The sequence below is a fragment of the Xenopus laevis genome, chromosome 3L, assembly GCF_017654675.1.
Source record: "Xenopus laevis strain J_2021 chromosome 3L, Xenopus_laevis_v10.1, whole genome shotgun sequence".
NCBI lineage: Eukaryota > Metazoa > Chordata > Amphibia > Anura > Pipidae > Xenopus > Xenopus laevis.
In genome coordinates, this window is record NC_054375.1 from 78,927,394 (window position 1) to 78,953,888 (window position 26,495).

Genomic DNA, 26,495 nt, shown 5'->3' on the forward strand with positions numbered 1-26,495 from the left:
AGTTAGTTAGGCAAAAATGTAATGTATAAAGGCTGGAGTGACTGGATGTCTAACATAATAGCCAGAACACTACTTCCTGCTTTTCAGCTCTCTTGGTTTCCACAGACTGGTTACCAGGCAGTAACCAATCATAGACTTGAGGGGAGGCCACATGGGTCATATCTGTTGCTTTTGAATCTGAGCTGAATGCTGAGGATCAATTGCAAACTCACTGAACAGTTCTGTCCCATGTGCCCCCCCCTTCAAGTCGCTGACTAAAGGTGGCCATACACGGGCCGATAAAAGCTGCTGACTGACCGAGTCGGCAGCTTATTGGCCCGTGTATGGGGCCCCCCGACGGGCTTCCCCAATCGAGATCTGGCTGAAAGTCGGGCAGATCTCGATCGGATGGGACTAAAAATCCCGTCGGATCGCAGCCGCATCTGTTCCTTGATGCGGTCCCGCGATCCGACCGCCTGTTCACATTTGTTAGGATCCGATCGTTGGGCCCTAGGGCCCACGATCGGATCAGCCCGATATTGCCCACTTCAAGGTGGGCATATCGGAGAGAGATCTGCTTGTTTGGCGAAATCGCCAAACGAGCGGATCTCTCCATGTATGGCCACCTTAACTCAGAGTTAGAGAGCTGAAAAGCAGGAAGCAATGTTCTGGCTATTTTGTTAGACATCCAGTCACTCCAGCCTTTATATATTACATTTTTGCTTAACTAACTATATTAGAATTTTTTATTTTGCACAGCTTATCTATTTACACCGTTTTTATTTTCACACTGAACGGTTCCTTTAAGATAATGAGTTAGGGAATATGATAGGATGTGGAGGACCAAAGTGGTCTTGCTTATTCTTCCCTCACTCTTTGGGGTGTCCTTGAGTAGAGAACTCAGGATGCCAGAAGCTGTGGCCAAATGACATCCTAATTAATCACTAATTTGATGAGCTCAACTATAAAGGATGCAAACCAGTAGTACCATATAAGGGATAAAATGCTCAAAAATTGAAGGTGCTTTTGTGTCATTATTGAAAACAACATCCTTTGAAATATATTTACCTAACTCTAATCATGGACTCATTTTGAACTCTCCCCTTGTAATTAAATATAGGGGTCAAGCTTTTTTCGGGGGATTAAGGTGTTAAAGGGGTTGTTCACCTTCCAACATTTTTTTCAGAGCTACAGATGCTGCTGAGAAATGTATCAACTAATTTAGCAAATTGTAACAGTTCAGAATTTGCTGCCAGACTGAAAACCCAGAGACATGAACATTAAACTTTGAACTTCAGTTTTTGAAAAAATCGTCAAAGATAAAACATGGAAGGCAATTGAAAAAAGTCTTTATTTGGTTGGAAGGTGAACAACTCCTTTAGAATACACTTTCAGCATGTACATGGATACCATTATAAAGCACCAACAGATCACTTTGTTTTTAACCTTGCTAATTTTCTGTATTATAAAGAACAAATTAATTGATATTTATTTCTATCTTTAATATTTCCCTCTCTTACCCTGTGTAATCAGTAAAGTTTGATTAAAGAGTTAATGGACTATGTATAGACAAACCCCCCACCACCTGCAGCCTCTGGTTTACAGATTTAATTATTCATATGTAATGATACATTTGGTCACACCAATAAGGCATAAGACTAACGATAATGTTAATAAATAACTGTTAATGTAGTTATATTAACTAAAGACTATGGATTAACTATAGTTATATAAATAAAAGCCAAAACTTTTAAGTAGATACTATGATTGTCTAGATCTAGAACAATTAATCTGATCTGGATTGAAAGAGCAGCAACAATTTTTATTTTAGTAATAAGCAGTGTTGCCCTTTCTTGGTCATCTGCTCCCCTGTCACAGTAGACACTTAGTTTGGACAGTTCATTCACATTTCCTCCTCTGGGAAATGTGATATATTCATACACATAAATGGAGGGCTGCAGGTTACATATCTGTATAATATAGCTTCATTAAAGGGGTGGTTTGCATTTAAGTTAAATTTTAGTATGTTATAGAATGTGTATTCTCAAAGCAACTTTTCAATTGGTCTTCATTATTTATTTTTTATAGTTTAAGTATTTGCCTTTTTCTTCTGACTCTTTCCAGCTTTCAAACGGGAGTCACTGACCCCACCTAAAAACAAATGCTCCATAAAGCTACAAATTTATTGTTATTGCTACTTTTTATTACTCCACTTTCTATTCCGGTCCTCTCCTATTCATATTCCAGTCTTATTCGCTGCATGGTTGCTAGGGGAATTTGGATACTACCAGATGGCTGAAATTGCAGTTGCTGAATTAATAAACTAAAGAACGCAAAAACTCAAATACTAAAAAATAAAAACCAATTGCAAATTGACCCAAAATATCACTCTCTACGTCGTACTAAAAGTTAATTTAAAGGTGAGCAACCCGTTTAATGTAATAAATCAAGGCATTTTTGTAACTTGCCAGTTAAATCTCATATATATGCTACATGTTTCTCAGTTAATATAATTAAAGATACTAACATTACTTGCACTTTTTCCTAAATAGTGAGAGGATCGTTGGGAGTGACTGTTATATTTGCACTCTGGACCTTGCAGAAAGAAATTCGTAAGCAGTTTGGATCTACGGTGTCTACATTATACTGCTTGATAACAGTCACTCAGTTTCATTTTATGTTTTACTGCACTAGAACCCTTCCAAACATTTTTGCAGTCTCAATTGGTAAGCATTTATTCACTATTTATGGATCAGGTGATTTCTTGTACATTATGTCTATAAATTTTAAAGCAAATTATCATGACTTTTTTTAAGGTTATACTATGTACAGATAAAGCGCCATTCAGTCACTAAAATACAGTGTCTGATCTGTGTTTTATGTTTACGGTATTCTCTTCAGTATGCAGTGGAAATTCTACTTGCCATAATGTAACATAATTTTTGTTTACCTTTCAGTTAACTTTTAGTCTGATGTAGAGAGTGATATTCTGAGACAATTTGCAATTGATTTTAATTTTTTATTATTTGTGGTTTTTGAGTTATTTAGATTTTTATTCAGCAGCTCTCTAGTTTGCAGTTCCCAAAATCTGTGGTTGCTAGGGTCCAAATCCCCCTAGCAACCATGCACTGATTAGAATAAGAGACAGGAATATGAATAGGAGAGGACTTGAATAGAAAGAAGAGTAATAAAACTAGCAAAAACAATACATTTGTAGCCTTACAGAACATTTGTTTTTTCAGATGGGATCAGTGACCCCAATTTGAAAGCTGGAAAGAGTCCAAAGACAAATCATTTAAAAAATTATAAAAATAAATAAATCATGAAGACCAATTGAAAAGTTGCTTATAATTAGCCATTCTATAACATACTAAATGTAAACTTGATGGTGAACCACCCCTTTAAAGAAAACTCAAAACTTTAGAAAAGTCTGTTAAGTATATATTTTTTGTTTTAATTCTTTAGCTTTTCGCTCAGATGCATTCCTTCTTGGACTGCAGTAGATAGATATCTTGCTGCTAGTGTTCAGGAAGTGGTTTGAATGAGAGGCTGGAAAGTGAATGTACCGTATATACTCGTGTATAAGCCGACCCGCGTATAAGCCGAGGTACCTAATTTTACCTATGAAAAACAGAAAAACTTAATTGACTCGCGTATAAGCCTAGACACAACTCAGAAAGGCGCTGATCGCCTTCAAAGGCTGCCCAGAGTTGGGGTGGGGAAGAGCGAGAGTTGTAGTTGAGGAGGAGCCACAGGTTGCAGACATGAGGCATGGCCTCCCCATACAAATACATTGTTCCTACACCCAGGCACCTTCCCCCTCTCTTACTCCCACCTCGGGCCCTGGGGATTAACAGTATGAACACCGGGACATACTCACAGCTCCAGAGCCGAGCCGCGAGCACGGACACTGGGGAACCCGCACTCACTGCAACATGGCGAGGGAAACGACGGCGACCCGACTGTTCTATTCTCCCTCCTCCCGCTGGTGCGCACTGCAGCCTGGGAAAGACTGGCACCTCCTCACTGCAGCCGCTACCTGAGCCCGGCCTAGCGCGTATTCACTTCCTGCTCCTCCCCTCCCACTTATTGTTATACCTCCCACAGACGCGACGCCTCCTAGCGCTGTTCTCTCTTCGCTGCTCTTCCGGCTACTTCATGTGGGATTCATCAGCAGCTGACCCGCGTATAAGCCGAGGTAGGATTTTCAAGCACATTTTGGGTGCTGAAAATCTCGGCTTATACGCAAGTATATACGGTAATTTACATTACCCATCTTAATAATGAGGTATTACTGCTCTTTAGTGATGTAGAGAATCAGGCCAGTGCTTGTGAGAACTAATGCTTCCAGAGATTTGCTGAGCTTGTTAAGCCCTGTGGTTATATAGATATTTTCTTTTTCTTCTCAGTACTGATTGCTATTGCATCTTGGATAAAACAAAAACATGGGCAGTTTATATGGCTGTCTGCACTTGCCATTATTGTATTCAGAGCTGAGCTATGTATATTTCTGGGACTCATGCTGCTCATGCCACTTCTGAGGAAAAATGTTTCTGTCTTGAAGATCCTTTTGCATGCAGTGCCAGCTGGATTTGTTTGGCTGGGTAAGTATAATATTTGGTTGAAAGGGGATAATATTTTTTTCTTATTTGAAGCATTTAAGAATTCCTAGGTGAGGGTCTGGTCATGGCTGCTCTGGCTCTGGGTCCAAAAAAAACTTCAATAGGTCTGTCCTTGATGCTCTTAATGAATGCAAGACGAAATCACAGCACCATCCAAATCGTGTATAATCTTAAAAAGCCTTTATTGGATTTTCTGGCTTGGATCTCAAACGAACAACATTTCAGGCCTATGTGGCCTTTTGTCAAGTGATGCTCTTAATGAACTCATAGCCTGTATGGAAGTGTGTCTGTACTCTCCAGTGTATTCTATCTTGACTCTTGACATTGTTGTATTTTCCAGGAACAAAAAAATTGTCTAGCGAGATGTTGGCCTTAAACTTAAGTTTAACTTTAGTGTTCTCCCTTTAATCTATCTATAGTTATTGGGCTTGATTATGACTGCATCTCACCTCTGCTTCAGTTTACACCCAGACACTAGTTACAGCTGCTTTCGCACACTGTAACTTACTGACTGTACTTGCATAGACTGTAGCTTATTATGCAGAGGCCCTTGTTTTTGGGTAAATGCAGACCCATCCCTGACTTATTTCAGACTGGAGGAGTGATAGTTTCCTGTTAACCTGAAATTATACATGTGCATACCTTTTAATCTTGAAAAATTAAACTTTTTTTTTGATGTAATTTATTTAGGCTTAACAATTGTTGTGGACTCCTACTTTTGGAAACGTCTGCTTTGGCCTGAAGGAGAAGTACTGTGGTACAACACAATTTTAAATAAAAGCTCAAACTGGGGTGTATCCTTTCATTATTTGGTGTTCTTTGTACAAATTGTAGACAATGTGTAACAAGTTGATGTTTTATTTTTGTTCTGTCTTGTTGATTTTCCCGCCCTAAAGTATGAGATACGTGTGCTATTTGGTATATGCTAATGACTTTATCTTCATAATTTAAATGTTCTCAGCGTTTGATATTTTCTTCTTGATTCTGTTAAAATAATAATAAAATATAGAAAAAGGTATGGTTCTTAAAGGGGACCTGTCACCCTAAGAAATAATTTCAAATTCTTTTCTATCATGTTAGTTGAGCAAAATAAACTTTACTTACACTGTATTTATTATTTAAATTTAGTTTCCTTCTGTCTTGGAATTATACAATCACAGCAAGCAGGCAGCAGCCATTTTGTGGACACGGTTATTAAGGGAAATTGTGTATCACCCCAAAATCTTGTGTATGCACCAGAATGGGGGACCTAATGTCCATGTGCAGTGCCGTACACAATTATAGAGCCTGAGGAGGGAAGGGGGAATGTGAGGAGAGCAGTGACATGTAGGAAGTGCTGAATGGAAAGTGAAAGTAATTGACTGCCCCTCCTCTATGCCACGGGCATAGAGGCGGGACAGGTAATATTTGATTGACAGCTTAGATATTTAAACACCTTAATAACAGGTATGGATGTTTTAATGAAACATTTTTTAGGGGTTTCATATTTAATTTGCAAATTACTTTCATTATGCAGCTTTTTATGTGTAGGTGACAGGTCCACTTTAACCTTATACTATGAAATAGGATAGGATACAAAGTTAGCTTTCCTATGAGACACATTTACTGATGAGACAAATTTACTGGTACATTTTAATTAACAACTCCAAACATTTAAACACTACTAGAAAGATTAAGGGAAATTGCTAAAATTGGTAGAGCAGGAGCAAAGAGCAAACTGATTATTTCAGAAAGGCACAGAATTTTTAGGAATTATATCTCAAGTTTATTTTCACAAGCAGTATATACAGTATCTATATTTAGTTTTCACAATGTGCCTTTCTGAAATAATCAGGTTGCTCTTTGCTTCTGCTCTACCAATGTTCAGTGTGCTTTATTATGTCTTTGGTCTGTGCTCTCTTTGTCTAGATTTAAACTGGTTACTATTCCCTGTCTCTGTATCTGGTAAAATCAGTGCATACTACATTTGACCACATTGAGGCTGCTAATTATTAACTTCAGCAACATTATGTTCCTTAACCAAATCTATTTCAGACATCACCCTTTTTGTGGTACTTTTATTCAGCAATGCCACGAGCTTTAGCATTTAGCTGTTGCTTTTTACCAGTCGGTCTTCTAGATAAGAGAACCCATATTCTGATCGCACCGGCTATTGGATTTATATTTTTGTATTCTTTCCTTCCTCACAAAGAATTGCGGTTTATAATTTACACTTTTCCTGTTTTAAATATAGCGATCTCTAGAGGATGTGCATACTTGTAAGTAATGGCATTTCCCCCCAATAATATATGTTCTATGCAGTGTTTCACCATGACATTCTTTCATTAAATGGGTGTGCTTGGGGTACAGCATTTGGCTTTTGAAAGAAGTATCCATCTGTCCTTTACAATTCAATGCCCTTTGTGACTACATGCACCACGGAAACAATGTAATGGCAATCTTTTGCCCTGGGGTATATGAAATCTTCATTTGATCATATAAAGGGTTAAACCCCACAGGTTTCCTTTTTGTGGTGCCTAGGGTGAAAAAAAGAAGCCTGAGAGTTTAAAAGCAAATTGTCATAAACTTTTAACTGGTAAATGTGCCCACTGCATTTTTTTCATTGTTTTTATTTCTGCTTTTGATTTTACAGCATCAATAACTATAAGAAATCTTGGATATTTAAAGTCGGATCTATCTGTGTTGTAGCACATATTCTGGCAAATGCAGTTTACTCTGGAACTTCTCTGTATGTGTCACATTTCAACTATCCTGGTGGTGTAGCAATACAAACACTGCACACCCTTGTCCGCCCTTCAACAGGTTTGCAACTGTTTCTTTACTTGTAACATCCGGGGGCAGATTTTTTTACAATGCGAGTTTAGCGTTTAATAAATAAAAACTCACCCATGTTCTAGTCATTCCTATGGAATGTTTAGAGCCGTATTTATGGTGAGTTTTAACATTCACCCATAGATTAATGCAATTCTAAAAATCCCATAGGAATGATTAGAATGTGGGTGAGCTTTTGTTTATCAAGTTTAAACTCACATTTTGATAAATCTGCCCACAAATAACATTTTTTGTAACAAAAAAAACAGTATAACATGAATATGGTATCTTTTGATGTCGGCTACATGTGTGGTCATTTTTTTCTTACTATCCAGATGTGTCAGTACATATAGATGTTGCAGCAGCACAGACAGGAGTTTCACGATTTTTAGAAATCCACCCTCACTGGAGGTAAGTGATCTTGAATTAAACATTGAGTGTGCTTTGCTTATAATTTATTCATAACACCAATTAAATGTAAAAGTATGGACCAGAATCCAAATTTAAATTGTCCAATCAGTGAAGTGCAGGAGGCTCCCTTACGCCACATTTTGAATAGAAATAGAAAGTGAATGCATTACTAAAGTTGTTAAATATATGGAGGGAAATCCTTGCCTTCTCTAGAGGTATTCTTATTTGGTCTAATAAACAATCTTTTCTACTTAAAGGGATACTGTCATGGGAAAAAAAAATGTTTTCAAAATGAATCAGTTAATAGTGCTGCTCCAGCAGAATTCTGCACTGAAATCCATTTCTCAAAAGAGCAAACAGATTTTTTTATATTCAGTTTTGAAATCTGACATGGGGCTAGACATTTTGTCAATTTCCCGGCTGCCCCTGGTCATGTGACTTGTGCCTGCACTTTAGGAGAGAAATGCTTTCTGGCAGGCTGCTGTTTTTACTTCTCAATGTAACTGAATGTGTCTCAGTGGGACATGGGTTTTTACTATTGAGTGTTGTTCTTAGATCTACCAGGCAGCTGTTATCTTGTGTTAGTGAGCTCCTATCTGGCTACCTTCCCATTGTTCTTTTGTTTGGCTAATGCGGGGGTGATATCACTCCACCTTGCAGTACAGCAGTAAAGAGTGATTGAAGTTTATCAGAGCACAAGTCACATGACTTGGGGCAGCTGGGAAATTGACAAAATGTCTAGCCCCATGTCAAATTTCAAAATTGAATATAAAAAAATCTGTTTGCTCTTTTGAGAAATGGATTTCAGTGCAGAATTCTACTGGAGCAGCACTATTAACTGATTCATTTTGGAATTTTTTTTTTTCCCATGACAGTATCCCTTTAAGTGATTCCTGTTAATTAACAGCAATGTGTAGGATGGGACAACATCAGCCTGGGTATTTCTAGTATATAAATCTCCCCCCTAATTAACCCGACACCTGAAGTTAGTGTGGTAAGTTCTGTAGAATTCTGACCCCCATAGACAGATTTTACTCATTACACCATACTAATGGTTTCCCTAATAGTATACTAGTAATCCTTACTTGGAGCATCTATAATCCATTGTTTTCTTGCATTTACTTCATTGTAAATATATAACGATTTAGGGGCATCAAAATGTGAGATTAGAACTCACCACAGAAAAACTCACTTTTTTCACTCCTATGGGATTTTTAAAAGCATATTTATCAAATAGTAAACTCCATTGATAAATACAATTTCTAAAAATCCCATAGGAATGAATAGAAAGTGAGTGAGTTTTTCTGTGGTGAGTTCTAATCTCACATTTTGATAAATATGCCCCTTAATGTTCATGGTAATGGTCTCTATAAATGATTTATAATTTCCCACATTATTCAGGGTGCTACATTAACATGAAACATGGCTTAAGCTATCATGTATCTAGCAAGGTGATGCCCTTGTGCCCTCTGGAAGGATTTACTGGGGAATAGGACATCAGAGTTTACGTATAAATATAAGAGTTGCATAATAGTGATCATATGCCTTTGAGGAGGCTCTTCTCTACTTCAATTAATCCCAATTTGGTCAGCAATTCTCTATTATTGAGCCTGTCTAATGGGGCATATTAATTAAATGGTAAAAGTTAAAAAACTTAGTGTATTTTCCCCAAAAAATAAATTTGCCAACTTACTAAAAGGAGAATGACAAGTTTTGGCAACTTAATTGTTGTTGATTGAACAAACATTCTCCTTGCATTGGTTAAAATTCACATCTCTTTGCTCCGTGAAATTCCCGTGTGAAAATCAGAGCAATCTTTACTAACAGTATCCGAAGAAATTCCGGTTCGCACCTCAATCTGTCACTCCCCCTACATTAAATATTTATATATATTTTATTAAATATGAGATGTTTGTGAAAATAAAATTGAGGTGGAGAACACTAATAAATATGCCCCAATGATTCCCACACAATGACTGTTAATACAATTGTGGATCCAGCACACTATTTAATGGTTGACTTTTGGAAGCTTTATATATATATATACATATATAATTTTCACAGTAAATATATTTAATGGGGCTATTGACATGAAATTTAATTAGACTAACATTAATAGAAAGAATGTTCATTTATGGATTTTTCTTTCCTCTTAAAAGGTATGACAAAAGGGAAGACATTTTGCCAGGAGATGAAAGTATGATGAACTATTCCCACATTATAATGGAATCTGTGGCTTCACATTTAAGTCTTTACAGAGCTACTCATAAGGTATTATCAACCATACCTGCAGTGAGTGGCATCGGATTGAACCACACAGCTCTTCCTCCTGTACATATTAAGTTAACAGATAAACTAGTTATATTAGAAAAACTTCCACATGCCTATTAATGTTTGTTTACATTAAAGTTATTTTGTACATATATTTGTATGGTTTGAGTTACACAAGGCAGTTTTTTTTCAAATACATGATTTCAGCAAGTCTGATACTCCGTGTTTTAGGACTTTCTTGTACATACAGTAGATGTCAGTAAACCGGTTCATAACTAGCAGACCCCCATGCTGAAATTGGGAAATAGTGAATATTATAAAGTATATTTGTGTGTATATAAGCAGGATGGCACATGCTTTTTATTCCTCCCTTGTTAGCACAAACTGACAAGAAGAAACGTGTAATGTAACTTGAATATTTCCTGTAGACAGTTTGATTCACATAAGCTCAATGAACATATACCAGGAAGTTTTCCCAGCTTTTAATCAACTGGAATGTTGAGCACTCCCTGCACTTTACTAGTTATGGAGTTACTCCTGGAAATGTGGCTCAATCATCATTAGAACAGATAATAAATGGAATCCAGTCACTCACCATATGCTACAGCATTAAGTTTATTCAGTCCGCTATCCTGCCGTAAACACAATTTCAGGCAGTAAAGCTATATACAAAAACAATGACTGCATTCATTTTTACTATTGTAGCATCTGGTGGCCCCATATTATCAATCTCCCCCCAATCTATAGCTCCCTGAGGCTCATTCAGATATAAATTAGAAAATTCCATGGACAGTAGGTCATAATTTTGTGCACTTTCATCAAAATCCACCTGTTTGGCAAACTTACCAAAAGCAAAGTAAGGTAATTAAGGTAATAATGTCACCTTTTTTCTTACTAAATGCAGTGTCAGCCAAGAAGTAAACTGAACTGAAGTTTTTGTTTTTTGTTATAAAATGCATAAAGGTATAGGATCTAATGTACAAAATGCTTGGGGGGGTCTGGATTTTTTTCAGACTAGGGGTCTTTCTGTAATTTGGATCGACCTACCCTATGCCTAGTAAACATTTAAACCAGGGGTGTCCAACCTCCAGCCCAGCTTGAAATGCCCAGTTCCCAAGGAAATGTCTTAAGTCTATTTAATATCCAGGTGTCCCATATTCCAGTGTATAGCTTCATCTGGTTATCCAACTGGTATTGTAGTTCTTTTCTGTGTATTTTCTTTACTTTTACAAAAGTGTTTGTGTATTTCATGTGTGGCCCCAGACAATTTTTCTTTTTCCAATGTGGCACAGGGAAGCCAAAAGGTTGCACAAACCCTGGTTTAAAGGTAAAACATTTTTTTCAAAATGAATCAGTTAATAGTGCTGCTCCAGCAGAATTGAGAAATCCATTTCTCAAAAGAGCAAACAGATTTTTTTTATATTCAATTTTGAAGTCCGACATGGAGCTAGACATAGTGTCAAAAAGTCATGGGACTTGTGCTCTGATAAACTTCAATCACTCTTTACTGCTGTACTGCAAGTTGGAATGATATCACCCCTCCCTTTTTCCCCCCAGCAGCCAAACAAAAGAACAATGGGAAGGTAACCAGATAGCAGCTCCCTAACACAAGAACAGCTGCCTGGTAGATCTAAGAACAACACTCCATAGTAAAACCCCATGTCCCACTGAGACAAATTCAGTTACATTGAGAAGGAAAAACAGCAGCCTGCCAGAAAGCATTTCTCTCCTAAAGTGCAGGCACTAGTCATTTGACTGGGGGCAGCTGGGAAATTGACAAAATGTCTAGCCCCATGTCAGATTTCAAAATTGAATTTAAAAAAATCTGTTTGCTCTTTTGAGAAATGGATTTCAGTGCAGAATTCTGGTGGAGTAGCACTATTAACTGATGCATTTTGAAAAAAACATGTTTTCCGATGACAGGATCCCTTTAAACAATAATTAACCCAATAGGATTGTTCTGCTAGCAATATGGATGCATGCAGCTTAGTTACCCTCAAGTACAAGGTACTGTTATCAGGGCTGGAACTAGGGGTAGGCAGAGTAGGCACGTGCCTAGGGCGCAAAGCTGGGAGGGCGCCAGGCACGTACCTCCTCTGTCGCCTATCCCAAGTCCGGTTCTCTTCTCTGGCCGACTCGATGTAGTTGTCGCGATATGTGCGCTTCTGCGCATGCGCAAATTCACGCATGCGCACACTAAATAGGCGATGCGACAGCCGGGCCTGCCTAGGGCGCCTGCCCAGCATGGCCCGGCACTGACTGTTATTAGGAATTTAAATAATTGTTTAAAATGGGAGGTGGCGCTTTCTGGATAATGGGTTTATGGACAAAGGGAATCACATAGCTAGTTTATGGAAACTATTATTCAGATTCAGTATTCTGAACGGTTATGGATTTGGTGCACCCTAGTTCTCAGTCTATGATTAAAACAAAACTGATCATTGTGCATGCAGCAACATCTGTCTACCTGTGAGCAGTGCCACAGAACATTACGGAGCAAATTTACAAAACTTCAAACTAGAGAATCCTGAAGGATTCCTAGCAGATCAATTTCTTCCTTATTTATGAAAACTTTCCAGACATTCAGGAAAGCTTTTACTACTCTGGGCATTCAGATTCCATTCTGACCTATAACCCATCTGAATATTTTCTCTCTTATGCATATCGTTTGGGGAGAATGGATCGGGCAATATTATGCGATGGAATGAGGTCTAATAATTGGTACTGCTTGGCACAGTTTTCCATGCAATGATCAATGGTACCTAGTATGCTAACAAAAGTTCAAGCACTACTCAATATCAATCAAAAAAGTGACATTTCCAGTCTACTGTAAATAAATGGTTTAATTTCAAAAACATTTGTTTACCATTTATAAATACACTAATACATAGATGTAAAAATTAAGTCAGACTGGTACAGTATTACACAAAAAATTTATAGTTTACAGCAACGGTGAAAAAACTGATGCAAAAAAAAAAAAATTCTTACTTTTCTAATGTTTTTGAGAACATTGTTATGACAGGAACATATTTCAACAACAGCAGAAATATAAAAACTGTTGTGAAATAAAGAATAACAAATTTTGGTAGATACCTTGTATTTTAAAAACTGGACAATACAAGAAAATGCAGTCTGATGGTAAACTGAAAGTGTTTTAGCAAGAGACCAACTAAGTTACTCAGTTATTAAAGGGAAAGGAAACCCATCATGTATAGCCTATATGGATTGGAAAGTATAGAAAAGTATAACACAGATCTATAATATGCTCATTGTATTGACAATGTAAAAGCTGGCAGGTGGTAAATCAGTGTATGCCAGTAAGCCTTTGAGGGAGAGAGCACAGTGGAAGGGCTTTTGGTGCACCTGTTTGGAAGCGGTCACTTGTTATAAAGGTAAATGGGTATCGGTGCAGAATTTGTGGGTTTTCCTTTCCTTTTAAGCACATTTAAAGGGGAACTATAGTGAAAACTAACATTTAATATAAGCTTCATCATACTTAAATACAAAGTTTTCTAAATAGTAATTAAAAATTCTGCATCGTTTCTGAAATAATCAAGTTTCTTTACTAACCCTCTCTCAGCATGTTTCTCTTCATTCTTCATGCAGGAGTTGGGTGTCTTATATTCATTGACAGTTAGATCAAATACATATTATAAGCGGCCTCCTTTTGCCAAGATGTATTAGAGCTCACTCTATTAAAATTAAATGCAGAATTTGTGCAAGAGGCAGTTATTTTGTTTGTACGCGAATCCATTATTTGATTGAGCTCTAATTCATCTGCTAGGAAAGCAGATAAGATATATTGGATCGGTCAATGATTATCTGACACCCAACTGCTGCAAGAAGAGAAAATGGAAAGAAACAGATGCTGAGCAAGGAATAGTTTAGTTATAGTGATTAATCCAGAAACGACGCAGAATATTTAATTGTATTTAGAAAGTTTCTTATTTCAGTATGATGAAGCTTATAGTACATTCATTTTCACTATAGTTCCCCTTTAAGATCTATTATGTAAATGACCCAATTTAATGCTGAACATTGGAGCAGTATCAGGAATCTCATTTACACGCACACACCAGGTACTGTGTGTTAGCAGCATTACACGCTTTTTGTGGTTTGCCTATAAAAGGTCTTGCTTGTAACAGACCAACAAATGTATTTCATAAAAAATTGACTATCGATTTGTAAACAATTCTTCTATGTTTCACTGAAGGGGTCATTGCAGTGTAGACACAAGTTAATCATTTTAACCTCACTGGATACCCGACATATCAGCAGACTGCTAGCTGGAGCAAAATCAGCTGCAGTAACTGACTCCCTTTCATAGTAATATGTCCTAATCTGTATATGCAGCATTATTAAAAACACACAACATAAAAGTAATGCCTGAATGAAATACAGTACCTTTTTGTACAAAAAAAACCTACAAGATAAAAGTTTACATCTTTTTTGCAGTTCTGTTTTAAAAGAAATCACTTTACATATGTATTTACAGATATGACAAACCTACATTGTTTAAAATTGTTACACAACAAACATTCTAGGGTGAAATTAAAAAAAATGTACAAGATCTGGCCTGAAGAACTAAGTAAGGCACATGTAGACAATATTTAAAGCCCAACATTGGAACGTTATAGAATAATTTGTCAGTTCAGTTGTCATACATGGCCCCTAGTGGAGCAATTTAACAAATGTACAAAATACAGTTAAAATCTAGGGGAAAAGCTTCACCTGCTAATTGTAGATCAATACTGGAAGTAAATTAAAGGGAGATTGACTTTTAAAAAGATTAGCTGCTCAAAATGTTCCATCATTAGTCTATTTTGGTTAAAATTGCAGTTTTCATTTGCAGTGTTAAAAAGTCTCTCAGAGGGAATAATGCTAGGTGGACATCCAAGAAACCTGACAGCCAGTGTTGCTAATAAGGGCCATGCCGACTTCTTCAAATTCCAGTAAGTTAATGGATCACAGTTATGTTCAAGAACCTCTTCTTCCAAATAAGCAAACACAATATCTTCTGGCAGCGTTTCCTTCAATGTCTTTGATCTCTTTACATTTTCCATAAGTGACCAAATGTTTTCCTCACCCTTGTTTTTTGGCGAAGAACTTTTGTTGCACCCATTAAGGATGGGCGCATCATCTGAGGTAGAACTTAGTATCTCCAGTTCCCTGATTAGTCCTTGTTTGTACTCCTCAGCCTCCTCCTCTGAAAATAAGGAAGCTTTGTACCTGGGATCTAAGAGTGTAGCAAAAATATATCGCGGATCATGAAGGGTCGATGAAAGACGATAAACCATGGCTTCTTTAAGAGACTTTAGCATTGTATCGATACCCATTGTTTCTTCAAATAACATCTCTATCTTTTTGTTGAGTATATGAATCATTGGAATAACCTGGCTCAATGTGGCCATGGGCATACTCATTTCTTTACTAGCTGCTTCAAATGGTTTCAGTGCATGGCAGACAGACTGCATTACTTCCCACTGATCACAACTTATAAGTTCCCTGAAGTTGCACTCAATAGACATTTCATCAATTGCCCTTTTTTGTTCAGTCAGTCGTTCTAACATATGAAATGAAGTATTCCATTTAGAAGGGACATCCTGAATCAGATGGTGCTGAGGTAAATCATATTCTTTTTGCAGTTCTGCTAATTTTTCTTTTGCTTTTGTGGATCGGTGTACACGTTCACAGATTTTCCTTGCAATACTTAACAAGTTTTGCACCATTCTTTGACTTTTAATAGCCTCGTTAACAATTAGGTCTACTGTGTGTCCAAAACACTGAACACTTGAAAGTTCACTCTCATTTAAAGTTTTTGTTATGCTAGGATTATCCGTCACAGTTATACCTATCTGAAGACCAAACGAACTAATCCAGGATTCCCACAAGTATTCTAGATGTTTTTGAACACTGACACCATTATAGTCACAATCAATCTGCGAAATATGCAAAAGTGCTGAACAGTGGTGATTTTCACAATGTGGTCTTAACGAAGACTCAAATGTTACCCAATGAGCAGTAAGAGTTAAGTATTCCCGTGTCTGACTGCTCATCCATATTCCAGCTGTAAAATGAATTACGCCACTTTCTGCTTCTTTTAAGTGTGAAGCTATGATCTGCTTAACATTTTCATACATATCGGGAATTGCTGTTCTTGAAAAGTAGGATGTAGATGGTAATGAATATTGAGGTTGAAGATATTCAAGAAGTCTATTGAATCCAACATTATTTACAAAGGAATATGGCTGAAGATCAAGTGCAATCATTTCAGCTACAAGACTTGTGATTTTTTTGGCAACTGGATGAGAGTCACTAAATTTGTCAGTGGTTTCATCAAAAGGGGAGGCTTTTAATTCAGATTTCACTGGTGTTTGTGAATCGGCAGGACATAATGTTTCAGAAACGCTATTGTTTTGAAGTACATTGCTGTGAAAACGCTGTAAATGTCTCAAGAGACAACTGGTTCCTAAATTGGTTGGTTTTTTCCCTCTGCTTATTGTTCGACCACAGTGCATACATATAACTTTTGTAGAGTCTGCAGAACAAATTGAAAAGTGATTCCACAGTTTTGAGGTCTTTTTGCTGTTTGTTGGAGATACAATTTGATTATCGTGATTTACTATTGTTAATTCGGTCATTTTCGATGAGCACTCTGCAGAAGCTAAAGTAGCATAAGGAGAATTGGCTAGACCAACATCAATTTTTTTTTGGTTCAATAGGACTTCTGGGTGTTGTCTATACAAATGCTTCATCAAATAGCTTGTTCCCAAAGCCCCCTTTTTGCCTCTGCTAATCATGCAATTGCAGTAATTGCACATTGCTTTCAGACTATCGGTTGAAGATAATGAGAAATGATGCCATACTTCAGATTTTAACCTTTTCATAGATTTTTTATTTGACTGAAAAACAGCTGACTTGTATGTTAAAGTTCTGCGACCATGACCAAGTTTTTCAGGAGAAGATATTAATAATGACTCACTATGACCTTCTGAGGAATGCAAAATAGATTCTTCTTCATCAAATAAGTTACCATTAGGAATACCACACTGAATTTCCACTGAAGCCCGATCAGGAGATGAAGGTATAGAAGCAGGTTCTTTACCAATTTTTCCTGGAGATACAACAACAAATCCAGCATCCCCACCATCTGGAGGAAGGAGAGATGGCAATAAGGTAGGAGGCACAGAATACGGGGGTGGCAAACTTGTTCCACCATTCTCTTGCAAAACAATTGAACGGTGAGCTCTCCACATATGCCTTATCAAGCAACTAGTTCCAAGGTCCTTTCCATTTTTTCCTCTGCTGAATTCATTCATACAGTGTATACAAACTGCCTTCGAATTATCCAGTGGAGATAAATAAAAATGCTTCCAGACAGCAGACCTTCTCCTAGAACCAGATGAACTTTTTGGAGTTGGAATGTGTTTTTTTTCTTCTATGTTTTCACTGGTTTCATCTGCTTGACTGTTTGAGAAGAACACTGGAGAATCCACTGAAACTTCTTCTTTGATTTTTTCTGACACTGAAAAATCTGATGAAATTTCATCTGATAAAGTCAACGTTTCCTCTGGTACTTTTTCTGAAATTATCTTTAACACAGATTTTTTACATTTAGTAGGTGTTACATTGGTTTCTGCAGAATCTGAAGACTGCGGAGGTAGTAGTAATGTAGGTGGAGAGTACGAAGATATACCTGGTATATTTTCATTTTCAGAAATAAGCACTCTTGGATGTGCCCTTCTTACATGTCTCATTAAACAACTTGTACTTAGGTCTTTTTCGTTTTTCCCTCGGCTAAACTCTTTCATACAGTACATGCATATTGCTTTGGTACTGTCCCGGGGAGATATAAAAAAGTGATTCCAAGCTGGGGATTTTTTCCGATTGCTAATATTTTTATTCTTCAGTATGCTTTGAGTAACTGCCTCCATTGCTGCATCATAAAGAGTAGTAGTGTACTGAGAAAACAGAACACCATACTCATCCTCATTGTCAGTTGACACAAACGTATTTGAGGTATCAGCACAGTGTTGTTCCTTATCTTCTGGCTCATCACTACTTTCAGTTTGTTTTAAGTCGTCTAATTCCATCTTTATTTGCATACCTTCCAAGTCACTATTTCTGTCTTCATCTTCATCTTTCAAATCATTGATTTTTTCTTCAATAAGACTACTTTCCATTTTTGAGGAGCAATGTATATTGGTATTGCTAGAGTACTGAGAAAAAAGACCACCATACTCATCCTCATTGCCAGTTGATACAAACTTATTTGAGGTATCAGCACAGTGTTGATCCTCATCTTCTTGCTCATCGCTACTTTCAGTTTGTTTTAAGTCGTCTAATTCCATCTTTATTTGCATACCATCCAAGTCACTATTTCGGTCATCTTCATCTTTCAAATCGTTGATTTTTTCTTCAACAAGAATACTTTCCATTTTTGAGGAGCAAAAAATGTTGCCAGAATTTATATGAAAAATGAAGTAGTCATTTAAAAATAATTTTATGCATCACAGTAACAAATACTTTAAGAAGAATTTAACATCACAGACATTTCTTGCTGTCAAACTGTGAAGACTTTTCATGAATCTTGTGGCATCCAATGTGTATCTTGCAAAAAAAAAATTCGGTACAGCTTGTTAAATCAGCATATTTGATGCAGTTTCGGTCAGATTGATAAGAGTCCACCTTAAAAAATAAAAAATGTAATTTTAAAGTCAAGGTAATTTACTCAATTTAACATAATTGCAACCCTTTAACAAAAAATACAAAGTTAGAAAGTAAAAAAACAAGGTCCACAGAAGGACTAAAATATTTTTGTTTAGCAAGGCTTTTAAGAGGAACATTATACCAACACTATGCTGAGATTTTATTTCAGCAGGGAAGGATCATACTTGGAAAAAATGGGCCAAGTTTACCAAACACCAAGCTTACTCTAATAGTGGTGACTATGGCTTCAGGACAGTGAATGCAAGATATACAGGAAGAGCTAAGATTCTGTAACAAGACATGCTCTCTGGGTAATAACAGACTTGTTACTTTATCTGCTAGCTTCTGCCAGTAGATAACTGTCCAGCATTGAGCATTAGGTCCAAATGAACAGAAGAAGATTGTATATGGCCATTTGTACAGTACAGAGAGAACGCTAATTTAATTTTAGGTTTTCATTTGTAATAACCTTATGATGTCATCCTATAAGTCTATTTTCATACATGCATTCTGTTCTCATATGTCTAAGACTGTTTGTTTTTTGTATCTATGAAAGTTAAGGAAGCAAGTTCTGTCTTGTAATTACATATCTGAAGGTGAGGACAGTGACCATGGCTGCAAAATAGAGCTGAACTTTTTCACACCTGATTTTAATCCATTTTTTAGAAAAATCATGAATATGTTAAAGACTACCAGAACTATGTTTACATTTAAAAAGTTGTGTGTGTATCTACTGTATGCCAAAAACCTTTTTGGGACAAGAAATGCCATGCTAATTATGCATTCAGTTCTGCTAAAGTGCATAACCGTATATTTTACAGAGACATAAGGATACTCAAAATCCAATATAAGCAACCAATAAGCTGCGCTGACTCTGTAACGAGGGGTAATTACAGGATATGGGGCATTTACAGGTGTTAACACCAGTGCGGAGGGGAGCAGAGAGGGGTGACTATGGAAGGTAGGGGTATTTATTAATTGGGTGGATTGAATTCCCCTCTAAGACAGACTGGATGGGCCCTATAATGAATAAGTATTTATAAAGTTTTTTTCATTTTAGAATCCCTAAAAAGATTCTAAAAGTTGATCTGGTAGCTAAAATCAGTCACTACCCATATGGGGCTTATCAGCACATCAGATATGCAAGATGGTCTACCGAAACTGCCACCTAAGAAACCCATACAAATAAAGTTCGGGCAATCAAAAGACAGAAAATTATCCATACTCTCATGCAACCAATATCACTCTTTCTGCAGCCACCACTTAGAAAGTTGTGTGGGAAGCCAACATTCTTAAATGTTCATGCATACAAATTATATAGCTATGTTTGACAAAATCAATGTTAGTATAGAAACAAAACATGGTGACGTCATACATAAAGGCGAGAAAGGCCCTGAATGGCTTACCTGGCAACTGAAATATAAAAATAACGACAGCACATTATGTCTCAGTAATATTTGTATGGAAAATGATCACCAAAAACAAAAGGTGACATGCCAATAAAAATCACTTATGGTACATGCACTTACAAGCAGGCATGTTTTAGGGAGATATATTGCATTTTTCATAAACCTTAGTTGCAGTTTTTCTGAACTTTCCCATTTTAAAACACAACTGCTAAGGGGGCTCGCATCATGAAGGGGAAGGGGGGGAAAAACACAGGTGCGAGACAGGCAAACCCTGTTGAACATATCCCAAATTTTCCCCCATTTAGCCTACCTTGTATACGGAGTCAAGATTTTTTTCAGCCACTCATGCTGTGTGGCCACCAGTGTCCAGGTTGATCAGATGTACCAGATTTCTCCTGAAGGCATTCAAGTTCTAGATGAGTTTAGAAGGTACAATCATGGTGACTGAGTAGAGCATGCACAGAACAGAACAAAGCAACTCTGGAGCAGTCTATATTAAAACCTGAAAAAGTAGAACATTGTTTAATTTAAAAAAAAAAAAGTAAATGAGGGATAAGCAAAAAGAAATGTAGTACAGAGAAGAAAGATAATCCAGTAAAATACAGTATGTATGCAAATTGTGTGCATCTGAATGTCTTGGTTTTTTCTTACATAAATTACACAGAATGGATAACTTATGTGCAGGGGTATGTCACACAGTTTCAAGACATATTATGGCCAGTAGCCTGTTTACACTGTGTCTTTGCTAATAACCTCTATGCGCAAAGTTGTTGCGGTGACCAAAAACCTGGACTGCACAGCTACATGGGCTGGTTAATAGTCTTGTTTGTGCTGAATTATAAGATAGGATGCCCAGTAGAGCCTATTTGCACTACATATAAGCTTCCCCATCGTTATTTCATATACCAAGGGGGCCATCAGCCCATTCCCATATGCCAACCTGAGAGGCTATTCAGCAGTCCTGCCCCATGTCATATCACAAGGTAGCTAGCCTGTTTTCAGAGATTTTATGCCAAAATAGCTAGCAGCCTGTTAAAGAGTGCTTCATGTGTCAAAGAGGCAAGCTGCTCCAGGTCCTAGTGTCATATGTTTTCTATTATTCCAATAAATCTTGCACAGTGCACAAATGATTGGAATAGTAGAGTGTGAAGAAAAGTTGCAGGTCCTATTTAACTCATCTGCGGATTCACTATAAATTGGGCAAAAAGATGTTCAATCCTGCTCGATCCCTGAACTGACCAAAACCCACAGTACAGGGATATAGCAGGATCATCGGCTCAGCATTTTTGCTCAGATAATTCATGAAAAAGAGTTTTACACAACTTTATAATAACAATTTGTTGAAAGTTGTAGCTTTCATTAAAATTGCTTCCATAGTGTAACTCTCAATCATGTCACAATTCAACTTTAGAAAAAGAAAAATGCTTGTGTAAGAAATACATGCCCATTATAAAAATATGCAAATAAATGTAAATAAAGGTAGTATAAAGAAAATGAATTTGGGAAAAAAACAATTCATAGGGTTGCATGTACTTCACTACACATGAACTAAGTTCAGGAAACTTAAAACACTGGGAGGTAAGTGGTAGCAAGGCTCCTTTACACAGCAAAGCTCTGCCCTGGGAAGTTGCGCAGATGCAGCACCAAATGTAGCTAGGCATAGACTAAGATCCTTTATTTAAATTGGTCACCAAAAGAGGAGCTCACAACCAATGATCTGGGTCAACTCAGGATTATTTGGACCCTGTGCCATCAAGCAGACAGCATATAAAATCAGATTGAAGAGGGCTGCATCACACCAACAGTCTGCAGATTTTTTTCTCTCCACTCTTTTATGGGCACCTTTAGTTATCATAAATACATGGGACTGCTAAATAGTTTCCCATATAGAATAGCGCTGATAATCTCCCCTACCTCCATTTAGGACAACAGTCTGTCATTTCCCTCTAAGCTCCATGCGAATATCCTTAGGGCATGGACACGCATGCGAATCCTAGCTGCGTTTTCAGCGTGGTTCACATCTCAATTTTTTTTTAAAAAAAGCTGACCCCGCAAATACAATAATGTAACATGCCATTGCCTTAAGTTAAACCGCTAATCGTATCTACGCAGTGACCAACTTTTTTAAAAACTGTGGCGCGAACCACGTCGAAAATGTGGCTAAGTTCCATATGTGTGTCCATGCCCTTGAATTTCCCTAAACTGACCCAACTCTGTTTGTATGTGTGTCATTGTACAAGTTAAAATATAGGGAGCACTTCAATATACTTGCAATTATATTCCTTCCTACTAAGTGGTACTTCCATAACTCTACAAATCCTTAATGTAAAGGACAACGTGAACACTATGCTACTTGTTCTGGGTAGGCAGTTCCAGACCTGTACCAAAGTAACTTCTTTCTGATCATGTTAGTCCTTACAGTTAGTGCAGCATTTGTGCATGCACAATGTCCAACTCCTTTACCACAGGCACTTCTATACCAAACAAGGGAAAGTTGTGCACACAACTAATATTTAAACTGGGGTGCAATGAGGCTATGACCGCAAAATTCACATAGACAAATACAAGAGGTCCTCTGCACTCAACCCATTATCAATATATTAAAGACACAGACATGTTGTGCCTTAAAGGAAAACTATACCCCCCAAACAATGTAGGTCTCTATTAAAAGATACTGAGTAAAACAGCTCATGTGTAAAACCCTGCTTCATGTAAATGAACCATTATCATAATAATATACTTTTTTAGTAGTATGTGCCATTGGGTAATCATAAATAGAAAATTGCCATTTTAAAAAATAAGGGCCGCCCCCTGAGATCGTACGATTCACTGTGCACACATACAAACCACATGTAAGGTCACATGAGCCAATTAACAGACAGAGTTCTGCCTTTTGCTTCCTCACTTCTTCCTGTTACAGTTAGTGTTGTAGTATTTCTGGTCAGGTGATCTCTGAGGCAGCACAGATAGAGTCACGAAATGGTGGTTCAAGGCAAGAGATGTAAAAGGGCAATATTTATGTAAATGTATATTCCATTTTGGCAAGATTCTTTAATATGTCATTCAATTTGATATAAACTATCTGTTGCTTAAGTATTCATTTTGGGGGTATAGTTTTCCTTTAAGCTACTAAAAAATGCCTTACCCTTTAAACAAAACAGGGATTGTTAGTCCATATATTGCAAAACATTGCCAACTACATCAAACTCATCCTTGGAATGGTCAGACCTACACTCAACTTCCATCCGATTCATTAAGAATTCTATTGCTTCATTATACATAGGGACTGGGTAAAACCAGGAACACAATATTAATTTATAATAACCAAGAGCCGCAAATATTATTTAAGTTGATAAAACGTACATGATATTTGGGTATTAGCCTGTCACCTTGGCAGCGCATGACCTGTACGGATGTGCGGGTTGGGCTTTTCCCACCACCTGCGTGATCCCAACTTCAGGGTTCCCTTTATAGACCTGCCCCGCCGATGACGTCACAAAAGGTGTGTGGTGAGCGTCTATAAAAGTTCAACCCGGAAGTCGCCATTTGGAAGGTCATCCACGACCAGTAAAGGGGGGTGCGAGGTCAGCCCAAACCGGCGGGTTATCGGGCCGGCCCGTTCATCACTAATGCCCCGTATATAGTGAATAAAGTACCCCCTTTTGTAAAATATAAGGATATTATAAGTTACCGAGGAGTTTCATGACCATATAAAAAACACGAGGCCGGAGGCCGAGTGTTTTTATACAGGTCATGGAACTCCGAGGTAACTTCTAATATCCTCATATTTTGCAACTGGGGTACAAATTTCAATGAGTCATGTGACAGAAATGACATAAGAACTCACCGTTTATAAGGATATAATTTACAAGATATTCATGGCTTTTGTGTATTATAAAAGCATAAGGAACTGCTCAGTGATAACAGCCTTATATTTTACAATAGGGGATACATCATTGCCTATGTTTTACCTATGAACCAGAGGCTACATGCGATTACTTGGCAGGTTATCAGTAGTCCGCAGACTCCTGTTCAGTAATTACACCCTAGCACGGCACAGGCAGGATAGCATTCAATACACGAATTGCGCTTCCTACCTTTCTTTTTGAGGAAGCAAAATGTATTTTTCCGCAGCTTGATAATCACTCAGTTACGTACATAACAGCTGGTGTGTGGGACTGTAAGTCACGTGATCCAGGTAAAAAAAAAGTTACACAAGTTAGAGAGGAAGCTACATCCATATTAGTAAGCAACACGTCTCATGCCTTCAGTCTCTACTGCATTTCCGGTGGGAAAGAAGATGCTGCTGAATGGCCAGTGTACATGTATACTAATGATGTACTTACAGTGACACTTACAGTGTCCACACCACACGCATTCCCGCCCGAGCCCGTTCAAATCAATGGGTGGCCATTACAGTATGTGTCGCGCTGCTTCGCACAATAACTACGGCCGTATCATCTGGCCAATCTACAGTCAGCGCCAAGAACGACAAACATGGCGTCTAACAAAACAAGCGCACGCAACAGAGTGTACACACAGACACAGAGGGGAAGTACTGAGCGTCCTCCTTCCCATGACGCCGTCAGCTGCCTCACAGACAGAAGTAAGGGTCAGCAGCCTAGCATGCCCCCCCCCCAGCATTAACCCTACTACATCTCCCAGCATTCCTAACAGTCGAAGGTTGTTCTGGGTTGCGATCGATTCCTTATTGCACAATGAAGCTGTAGGTCAAACATTCCCGTGCCGGTTTAGCAACTGTAAATGAAATCATAAAGCAGAACTCGATCATCTCACCTGCCGGTGGCAGACTCACACTGGCTTATCAGCAGCGAACGGAGACGGCTTGTTATCCACAAGTAAAGGCAGGCGAGAAGCGTAGCCACTTACAAAGGATCACACATCGCCCTCAACCCAAGTCCGTTACTCAGTTGGATCCAGCCACTGGAAGAACAAAACAAACCCACTTTTGGGAACAACACGAAAATCTTCACGACCACCCGGTCTTTTAAAGACCTTTTACTCGGTGGCCTTAACTCGGCCCAGATTCCTCCTTTCAAACAGACAATGCGCTCTTACTACAACGCGTGCCGCCCCTCCCCACTCGCTATTACGTAGCTGCGTCACAACCACTACGTCCCGCCATCATTAGGGAGGCAAAAGAGTCCACTATGTTTTCGTTGCTGTGGTGATACGCGGGGGGAGGTGGGGGACGCCGATGGCTCTGTTACAGGCTGCACCTCGTGTTACGTCTTATGGTGGACGCTTAGATTAAAGGGGCTCGTTTAGGACACTGTATTCAGTTCCCATGACAAATAAAATCTATTTGCAGTTTTAAAATAAAATGTTTGGTACTATAGCCATTTGTTTCGTCACTTTTTATTACCATTACTATTTTTTATTTTATAAGTACGAATCCCTTTGAATATACTGCATCAAGCCAATGTTTTATTTATGCAGCCATGATATTTTTTAATTTGTATTCTTTAAATAAGTCTGGCTCTGATATATGGGCAAAACAAAGTGTAACATATTATGGAGATATTCCTGCCCAGTGTGGCCACAGTATGCTTTTTTTTACTTATTATTGAAATTGTTTCACATGTCAATTATAAACACATGTATGTTAAATGTGAATTTAGATAACAATTATGATAATGCTGACGTATTGCATAAAGGCTTTTGTGACTTACAGCGCCGGCGGCACCCATGGCCCAAGCCTACTCGGCTTTCCCAAAACTTTCAGGAGTGCTTCTCAACGGAGGCTTCTAAGGCAAGATGGCAGCACACAGGGCCGCCGTCTGCCATCATCACGCTGTGGCGTGTGACGTCATCATGCTGCCATGCATGTGACATCATTGCTCTGCGCTTTCATCACAAAAATTCTAAATAAAAAGGACGCCAAGATCTGAGTTCAATGCCCGCAGATAGGTCCTACTAATTAGTATTCCTGGGTGCTTTTTTAAATTCCTAATTGATTGTGTAGCACACCCTTGAGTGTACCTTTGCTGTGTATTAAGGCGATGTGTGACCAGGCTAAAACTGCTTGTAGTGTGCCCAGTGTACCCGTGCAACTCCCGGTACCTGGTGTGGATAAATGCAGCAGGATATTCAGCCAGACAGTTTCTTTGCAGTAAACTATAACTAGTTTATTTACAGAGAACAGTGGCAAGGTAGTAGTTCACAAGTACTTTGATGTTCACAGCAATCATAGAATAGCTTCAAACAGCAATATTCCCTCCAGGGGGTACAAGGTACAGCAAACGGGCTAATATTCAATTTA

At 38.0% G+C, this 26,495-nt stretch overlaps 2 protein-coding genes across 8 annotated transcripts in view; one reads left to right on the forward strand and one right to left on the reverse strand.

Moving 5' to 3' along the window:
- alg12.L (ALG12, alpha-1,6-mannosyltransferase L homeolog) overlaps positions 1–10,246 on the forward strand; it is a 34,291-nt gene extending 24,045 nt beyond the window's left edge. For 2 of the 3 annotated variants that reach the window (XM_041586433.1, XM_018252612.2), the window contains 7 exons: positions 2,532–2,705; positions 4,389–4,583; positions 5,292–5,395; positions 6,636–6,859; positions 7,234–7,403; positions 7,748–7,823; positions 9,983–10,246. In XM_041586433.1, the coding sequence (XP_041442367.1) occupies positions 2,532–2,705; positions 4,389–4,583; positions 5,292–5,395; positions 6,636–6,859; positions 7,234–7,403; positions 7,748–7,823; positions 9,983–10,214 (1,175 nt within the window). In that variant the 3' untranslated portion in view covers positions 10,215–10,246. The remainder of the gene's footprint in view (positions 1–2,531; positions 2,706–4,388; positions 4,584–5,291; positions 5,396–6,635; positions 6,860–7,233; positions 7,404–7,747; positions 7,824–9,982) is intronic. The other variant, XM_018252613.2, reaches the window with a different exon arrangement.
- Positions 10,247–12,925: 2,679 nt separating this feature from the next.
- zbed4.L (zinc finger, BED-type containing 4 L homeolog) lies at positions 12,926–25,569 on the reverse strand. 5 transcript variants are annotated; one of them, XM_018252617.2, is made up of 4 exons: positions 25,010–25,569; positions 24,310–24,390; positions 20,523–20,714; positions 12,926–18,782 (listed from the first exon to the last, which is right to left on the reverse strand). In XM_018252617.2, the coding sequence occupies exon 4, from the start codon at positions 18,530–18,532 to the stop codon at positions 14,840–14,842; it is 3,693 nt and encodes a 1,230-aa protein (XP_018108106.1). In that variant the 5' UTR covers positions 18,533–18,782; positions 20,523–20,714; positions 24,310–24,390; positions 25,010–25,569; the 3' UTR covers positions 12,926–14,839. The 5 variants fall into 5 exon arrangements, with proteins under 5 accessions (XP_018108106.1, XP_018108104.1, XP_018108107.1 ...); XM_018252615.2 differs by lacking the exon at positions 25,010–25,569 and adding an exon at positions 24,559–25,003; XM_018252618.2 differs by lacking the exon at positions 24,310–24,390 and having other exon boundaries at positions 20,523–20,624.
- Positions 25,570–26,495: the final 926 nt, after the last annotated feature.